Source organism: Priapulus caudatus, unplaced genomic scaffold (assembly GCF_000485595.1).
Source record: "Priapulus caudatus unplaced genomic scaffold, Priapulus_caudatus-5.0.1 Scaffold370, whole genome shotgun sequence".
Lineage (NCBI taxonomy): Eukaryota > Metazoa > Priapulida > Priapulimorpha > Priapulimorphida > Priapulidae > Priapulus > Priapulus caudatus.
Window position 1 is genome coordinate 10,965 of NW_014577431.1, and position 8,470 is coordinate 19,434.

An 8,470-nucleotide genomic window follows, 5' to 3' on the forward strand; every position below is an offset into this window, starting at 1 on the left:
GTGTGTGTGTCGTGTGTGTGTGTGTGTGGGTGGTGTGTGTGTGTGTGTGTGTGTGTGTGTGTGTGTGTGTGTGTGTGTGTGTGTGTGTGTGTGTGTGAGTGTGTGTGTGTGTGTGCGTGCGTGCGAGCGTGCGTGCGTACGTGCGCGCGTGCGCGCGTGTGTGTATCTGTATGGGTGTCTGTGCGTGCGCGTGTCTGTGTGTGTCTGTGTGCGTGTGTGTGTGTGTGTGTATGTCTGTGTGTACGTGTGTGCTCGCGTGTGTGTGGATGTGCGTACGTGCGTGTATTCCACGCACACACAAATAAAACGCACTGACGCTCATTACGCGCTGCTATGTTGTTCATGTCACGTTCGCTCGTGTGTAGGTAGGTAGGCAGGCAGGCAGGCAGGCAGGCAGGCAGGCAGGCAGGCAGGCAGGCAGGCAGGCAGGCAGGCAGGCAGGCAGGCAGGCAGGCAGGCAGGCAGGCTAGGCAGGCAGGCAGGCAGGCAGGCAGGCAGGCAGGTACGTAGGTTAGGGCTTTATAGATTGTGACGGAGTATTTATCATGTCTAAAGCTATCAGGTTGAGTCTAAACAACCAGGTTCTGCTATTTGACTTGGAAGAGTAGGAATTTGGCACACGTGTTGTGTCTATCGTGTAATTCGTAAGTTTTATAATTGTTGCTGTACGGTATATTGCTGGTGAATATTCCACTACGTCGTGACAGAGTAATTATTGGTGTCCACCTATCGGTGTGATGTACGTGAATGATTTCACGTATGTTTCGATGGAAGTGTGGCTGCATGATGTTTTGATGGATGATGTTTTTACTCGGGCAAAATAAAGATACAATAAAATATTATGATGATAATAAAATATTTGCTTTTATATTCCTCGAATTTAGCAAAACAAAACTCATCTTAATGACTTACACGCACTGATGTACAATTATAGACACGTAGTATAGACATTACATTAAGGTTTAGGCTTGTTCAACACTTCAGGGTTTCTGTCACTCCATCACCCCTCGCTCCACATGTGTTAGGTTCCCACACACGGGCAGCTGTAATATCATCAAAAGCTTTTCAGACGGACATCGAAATTATAACTAGTCTATTTCTTATATTTGCTAGTAACGGTGACCATAGCTCACAATTTTTAATATGGAAGAAATCGATTATATATATATCCATATAAGAAATATGGAAGCTTCGTTATAGTAAAGTATATGAATAATGTACGTATATTGATTTCGGTTCTAAATCGTCGAGCGCAGTTCTCACGCAGTAAATACCAATTTTATTAATTTGTCTAACAATTCTCATTGTTGGCTGTGCGGCTGCTGCTGCTGTTGTTGTTTCTGGAGATCCTTGCGTTTTTGAATCTCTTCGTCCCTCCGCCGGGCGAGAACGTATTCGATGTATGATAGGTAACCATCTCTATCGTAATCATCGTCCTCAAAGACTCTGTCTATAAGTTCTGCAATTGATACATCACGAGAAACGTCAGGCGGCACGACTCATGCGACAATACGTGCGACAATATAACACGTGCGACGAATGCGACAATATAAGTTGTCACACGTGCGACGAATGCGAACAAAGAGACTATTGCAATACGTTTACTTAAAAATACCGCACAAATATTACGATGAGTAAGCGCCGAAAACTACTAAGAAAGCGAGCATTGTTGACATGAAATGGTCGAAGGATGCATCTATTCATTTTAAATGTTGGTAATTAATTCTTCTTCGTAATTCTTGGTGGATATTTTTATTCCTAAAGCGATGTAGTTCACTCGGTTACAGCAGTAAGGTAGTATGCTCATGTCGGGTCTCTCTTTCACGTACTCAGTAATTATTCCCTCGTTAGTGAAACGTCAAATGTGCGCGTAGAGGCTGTTAGAATAGAACACACACAAATATACAAGAGCTTATAAAAGTAATTTCATCCTCCTAAACAAAAAAGTACGACGTATTGACACTATTGAAGCAATAGCTGACATTACATCTGCCTAACCAAACTCGATACTCAACAAGCAGCTCCTACTCCTACATGCTACGTTCACATTGCACTATTCACCACAATATGCCAAATCATCACCGATAGCAAGCACAACTATAGTGTTGCCATGTCCCCACCACCGCCGCCGCCACCGCCACCACCAGTAGCAGCACCAACAGCTGCAGCCCTGCCGCCACCACCGCCACCACCAGCAGTAGCAGCACCAACAGCTGCACCACCACCACCACCAGTAGCAGCACCAACAGCTGCACCACCACCACCACCAGTAGCAGCAGCACCAACAGCTGCACCACCACCACGACCGCCACCACCACCAACACCAGCAGCACCACCACCACCAACAGCAGCAGCAGCACCACCACCGTCGCCACCACCACCAACAGCAGCAGCAGCACCACCATCGTCGCCGCCACCATCATCCCATCACCATATTCCTACTACCATCATACATCTTATGATATCGTTGAAGGTATTATGGGAGTTGCGCGCCCCTTCCTTCTTGATACCATAAACTCATAATAGGTAAGGTATCCGTCACCATCCGTGTCATCCTCATCCATGATGATATCTATAATGTCTGCAGAGTGATGTGAGGAGGCAAATGTTATCAGTAAACAAGCATGCGGTTCACAAAGGAGTCGTATGTAACACCTTCCTCCCCCAAATACACTGTTATTGGTTGACAATGAGCTGTTATGTGTACGCAAAAAACCTATAGGCCAACTGGTGTTGGGGTAGTCAAAATTATTATGTCACAGTCATTCCAGCGAACAATCATTCTAGTGAACAGTCAATCCAGTAAATAGTCATTCAATTGAACAGTCATTTACGTGAATAGTCATTCTATTGAACAGTCATTTACATGAATAGCCATTCCATTGAACTGTCATTCATGTGAATAGCCATTCCATTTAAAAGTCATGCAAGTGAACAGTCAATCCAGTGACTACTCATGTCATTGAAGTCATGTCAGTGAATGATCATGTTCGTGAACAGTCATGTCAGTGAACAACCATGTCAGTGAACAATCATGCCAATGAACAACCATGTTAGTGAACAGTCATGTCAGTGAACATTTATGTTACTGAACAGTCATTTCAGTGATCAACCATGTCAATGAACAGTCATGTTAGTGAACAACCATGTCAGTGAACAGTAATGTCAGTGAACAACCATGTTAGTGAACAGTCATGTTACTGAACAGTCATGTCATTGGAACACTCGTCAGTAAACGTATAAATTAGCTTAAGTCTCACCGACGTAGGATCGTAGCCGATCGTCCTGTAGCTCCTTGATCTTTGCCGGATCCTTCCGCAGTCCGCTCGCATCCTTCTCATCCTGCTCTTCCCATGGGATGGCGTGTGTCAGCGCTGCTAGAATCTCCAGTCCATCTAGCTTCGTGTTGTTGTCAAAGTCATGCAGTCTGAATCCGCAGCAACAACAGCGATCCACGTCAGCCCAACCGGCACCGTAATTAATTAATGAATATTTATTATTTTAATAGAATGAAATAATTTATTATTGTATATAAAAATATATACATTTTTTAAATAAATTATTTTATTAATTAATAAATTTATTTTTTAATTAAAAATTAAAAATATTTTTTTAAATTAAAAAAAAAAATTATATATAATAAATTTTAATATATTTATTATAACAAAAAAAAATTAATATTGGCACCGTACAGGGACTAGCAGTGGCTGCCAGCCATGACAGGTGTCGTGGTAGGAGTTTTTCCAACAGGGGTTTAACTAACAATTTTGATTTGTTTTAGCTGATGGATTTCATTGAATTGACTCACGGAACGTTCATCGTGCAAGCAGTCCGGAAATTAGTACTCAACTAAAGTAAACGTAGTAGCGATGTGTTCTGAACACAGTTCTCGCTGTTGTTATGTAACTATGGAAATATCATCAATTTATGTGTACGCTTATCTCTTACGTAACTCGGTGACAGAAACACACCGCTGTGCGCACATACTCGATAGGAAACATTAAAAGGTTGCATACTTGAAGTAATGGAATTCTAGTTCTTCTGGTGTCATTTTCTCTTCGTCTATATCGGCTAGGTCCTTTAGATGTTCCTTCACGTGTCTATCATGAAAGCAAAATATCAGCACAATTTTAGAATCTATATAAATTATGGTGTTTACTGCATGTGCATTAACGACAATAACGACGACGACGATGACGACACAACAACAACAACAACAACAACACCACCACCAACAACAACAACAACAGCAACAACAACAGCGGCAGCAGCAGCAGCAGCAGCAGTAGCAATACTAATAATACTAATAATAATCATAATATAATAATAATAATAATAATAATAATAATAATAATAATAACAAAGCATTTTGTGGTTTTAAGCAGAACGTTGGCGATATTACAGAAGACATGACAGTCATAATTCAACGCACTCGAACTTTAACACCAACATCCCAACTTTGGGAAACACAGAAAAGCATCACTGTGCCGCGAAGAAGCAGAATGTAAATAATATAAGTTGGTATAATTAATACACGTAGTTAATTCTTACTCTCTATCCTGTACAAACTCCTTGTCTCTGAACCTGTTGGTGCCCTGCAAGTCGTCGATGTTGTGTTTTGCCGGTCTGTGCTGGCCATGTGAGATGACGAACACGACACTACAGCTGACGATGAGACAGATGTCCAGTAGACGTCTTGTGAACCAGTCCATGTTTGTCACGTCGCTTAGTTATGATCTGTTATAATTTGGAAACGCGTTGACACGGTTAGCGCAAACGCGTGTTAGTACCGCTCAGGGTTGATGAGTTCATTTCTATCTCGTGTCATCGTCGCGTGTGTGAATAGTATAGTGGGAATTGCCACACACGTGCGTGAGTGTGCAAATGCGAGTACACTGATATCAGGAGTAGATAATAGGGAATTCCCTATCCTAGGTTTCCCTATTATCTACTTCTGATATATATATATATATATATATATATATATATATACATAAAGCATTTTTAATTCCATTACCTTTACTAGTGGCGGCACTAAAGAAGAAGGTAACTATATCATTGCTGTGAGTGCCTGTTTTTGCCATATGTGGTTAACACAAATTGGCCTGGAGTCAGATCATCTTTGTCTAAAAGCTATGATTGACTTTTCTCGTGCAGGTGGGACTAGCGACGTCATTGTACGAGAAGGGCTTACTCGTGACAAGAGCACCGCTCCAATCCATCTTCTATAATGACGACTGAGACTCACAGATGGCAGCACTGTAGCAGCGATGGCAGCCATGTATGTAAGACACTAGCCAGCTATTCAAATCGTGTGTTCCCGAGCAATCATGATTAATTCGCTTCAGTCAGGAAGCCTTCTGCTATTAGGTGCCAACATTGTAAGGGGCTATTGTGTCTAACTTTGGATTGTTACCTTATAACTACTGTCCCCATCTTTGTTATGGTAATGAGCGAGATATGGCTCTGGAAAGGGTTATAAGATGTGTCAATGTGAATTCAGTTGTGGGCTTCTAAGAGGTGGGTCGTTTGCAAGCTGCAAATGAAATTACTTGTTTTATTCTAGTAATTATCTTTGAATTTGCATTGTGGAATTATGTGCAGTGTCTCATAATGCAGCCTCAGTTGACCAATGCGGACAGTCTGAGAGAGGGGTCAGTAATTCAAAGAGCGGATGTTTTTAACATGGAAGTGGCAAAATATGTAGAATGAATATTGTCGTAAAGTGTGGCCGCGTTTATGAGCTAGCTAGCTGTGGTGATGTGGCAAAACTCAATTTTTCTCTGCTGCCATATAATTCATGTTTGGACCTAAGAGTGTCACAGAGAAGCTATTAGGATAGTTGATGCCTATGCTCTCAAAATAGGTAAGCTCTGTTGCTTGGGCTTGGATGGTGGCGATTGTAGAATTGTGAACGCAGTTGTGGATTCGATCCTGCGATAATTGTGAAAAAATGTAGCTTGGAGAAATTCCTGCTCAATTTCAGTTTATCAAGAAAATTCTCTCAGTGCAATTACGGAGTAATGTTTTCAGCGTTATGGTATTTTGTTCGTGTGTGTATGATGGTAATAGTTGTTAACTGCTTTGTAATAATAAACGTTTGACAAATTGTCAAATGAGGTGTTGCTTGATTTATAATCATTGGGCCTCGGAGAGAAAGAAAAGAAGCGAGATTGAGCGGGAAAAGGCGTCAAACGTATTTTCGAATCCATGCATGGAAAAATATGCATGAAAGTTGATAGTTGAAACGTTTGTAATGAACCTGATAATGTCGGACCCAACCCGCGTGAATGAATTGTGTCAGTCGTTAACAACAAGTCACTGCTAACTGTTCCCAGGAGATTTGTGCAAAGTGAGAGAGTATTAGGAGTAATTATTAACTTCATTACGTAACGTTGATTTTAACGTTACTATGTCGTTGTAGATTATAATGTTACTATTGTTAGCCAAAACCCATAGATAAGACGAAGTCAGAGGATAAATACCATGACTCGATGTTTAATATAGGTTGACACACTGAATGCTGTTACAGATGCAGTAATCGCAGGTTCACCTGGCTGTCGAGAGAGAATCCCAGATTCTGCCCGGGTCCCGGCCTTTATAGCCGCTTATATCACTGTATAGGTAGGTAGGTAGGTAGGCAGGCAGGCAGGCAGGCAGGCAGGCAGGCAGGCAGAGGCAAGGCAGGCAGCAGGCGGCAGGCAGCAGGTAGGTAGTTAGGCGCTTTAATAGATTGTGACGGAGGTATTTATCATGTCTAAAGCTATCAGGTTTGAGTCTAAACAACAGGTTCTGCTATTTGACATTGGAAGAGTAAGGAATTTGGCCAGTCACGTGTTGTGTCTATCGTGTAATTCGCGGATAGGCTTAAGTTTTATCAATTGTTTGCTGTACGTAATAGCGCTGGTGAATATTCCACTGCGTCGTCAGCAGAGTAATTATCTGGTGTCCACCGCTAGTCGGTGTGATGTACGTGAACGTGATTTCACGTATGTTTCGATGGCAGCGCGTGGCCTGCATGATGTTTTTGATGGAGTGATGTTTTTAGCGTCGGGCAAAATAAAGATAGCATAATATTATGCGTGATAATATATCAAAAATATTTGCTTTTAATATTCCTCGAATTTAGGCAAAACAAAACTCATGCTTAATGACTTTAACACCACTGATTAACAATAAGTAAGACACGTAGTATACGCATTACATTAAGGTTTAGGCTTGTCAAGACTTCAGTGTTTTCTGTCACTCTTGCCATCCCCCTCGCCTCCACAGTTTAGGTTCCCACACACGGCCGGCAGCCTGTAATATCATAAAGGCTTATCAGAGCGGACATAGAAATTATAACTAGTCTATTTCTTATATCTGCTAGTAACGGTGAACCATAGCCTCACAATTTTTAATATGGAAGAAATCGAATATATATATATATAGTATCCATATAGAAATATGGAAGCTTCGTAATAGTAAAGTATATTATGAAGGGTAATGTTACGTATATGGTTTTCGGTTCTAGAATCGTCCAGGCGCAGTTCTGCACGCCAGTAAATAGCCAAATTTTATTAATTTGTCTAACAATTCTCATTGTTGGCTGTGCGGCTGCTGCTTGTTGTTGTTTCTGGAGATTCCTTGCGTTTTTTGAATCTCTTCGTTCCCTCCGCGGGCGAGAACGTATTCGATGTATGATAGGGTAACGATCTCTATCGTATCATGCGTCCTCAAAGACTCCTGTCTATAGTTCTGCAATTGATACATCAACGAGAAACGCAGGCGCCGACTCTATGCGAACAATACGTGCGACAATGATAAGCACGTGCGACGAATGCGACAATATAAGTTGTAAACGTGCCACGAATGCGCAACAAGAGACTATTGCGATACGTTTTACTTAAAATACCTTGCACAAATGATTCGCATGAGTAAGCGCCGAAAACGTACTAAGAAAGCGCAGCATTGTTGACATGAAATGGTCGAAGGATGCATCTATTCATTTTAAATGTTGGTAATAAATTCCTTCTTCGTAATTCTTGGTGGAATTTATTCGCTAAACATGTTAGTTTCACTCGGTTACAGCAGTAAGGTAGTATGCTCATGTCGGGTCTCTCTTCTCGTACTCAGTACATTATTCCCAGACCTCGTTAGTGAAAACTTTCCAACTGTGCCGTAGAGGCTGTTAGAATAGAAGCACACACAGAATATACAAGAGCTTAAGATAAAAGTAAACTTCATCCTCACTAAACAAAAGGTACGACGTATTGACACTATTGAATGCAATAGCTGACATTGACATGTCCGCCGGTAAGCCAAACTCTATAGCTCAACAAGCAGCTCCTACTCCTACATGCCTATTACTCAAGCAGCAGGCTCCTACTCCTGACCATGCTGCGGTTCACATTGCACTAATTTTCACACACAATATGCTAATCACATCACCGATAAACCAAGCATAACTATAGTGTTGGCCACATGTCCC

General features: G+C 41.6%; 2 protein-coding genes across 3 annotated transcripts in view; one reads left to right on the plus strand and one right to left on the minus strand.

Moving 5' to 3' along the window:
* The window catches only part of LOC106809635 (bifunctional lysine-specific demethylase and histidyl-hydroxylase NO66-like), a gene marked incomplete at its 5' end in the record, with an annotated part of 38,573 nt that overhangs the window by 9,045 nt on the left and 21,058 nt on the right, over positions 1–8,470 (plus strand).
* LOC106809637 (multiple coagulation factor deficiency protein 2 homolog) overlaps positions 846–8,470 on the minus strand; it is a 17,639-nt gene continuing 10,014 nt past the window's right edge. The window contains exons 2-6 of one of the 2 annotated variants that reach the window (XM_014812800.1): positions 4,552–4,737; positions 4,017–4,100; positions 3,261–3,427; positions 2,454–2,581; positions 1,385–1,459 (exon numbers count right to left, since the gene is read on the minus strand). In XM_014812800.1, the coding sequence (XP_014668286.1) occupies positions 2,457–2,581; positions 3,261–3,427; positions 4,017–4,100; positions 4,552–4,712 (537 nt within the window). In that variant the 5' untranslated portion in view covers positions 4,713–4,737 and the 3' untranslated portion in view covers positions 1,385–1,459; positions 2,454–2,456. Of the gene's footprint in view, positions 1,460–2,453; positions 2,582–3,260; positions 3,428–4,016; positions 4,101–4,551; positions 4,738–8,470 lie in introns of both variants that reach the window. The other variant, XM_014812799.1, reaches the window with a different exon arrangement.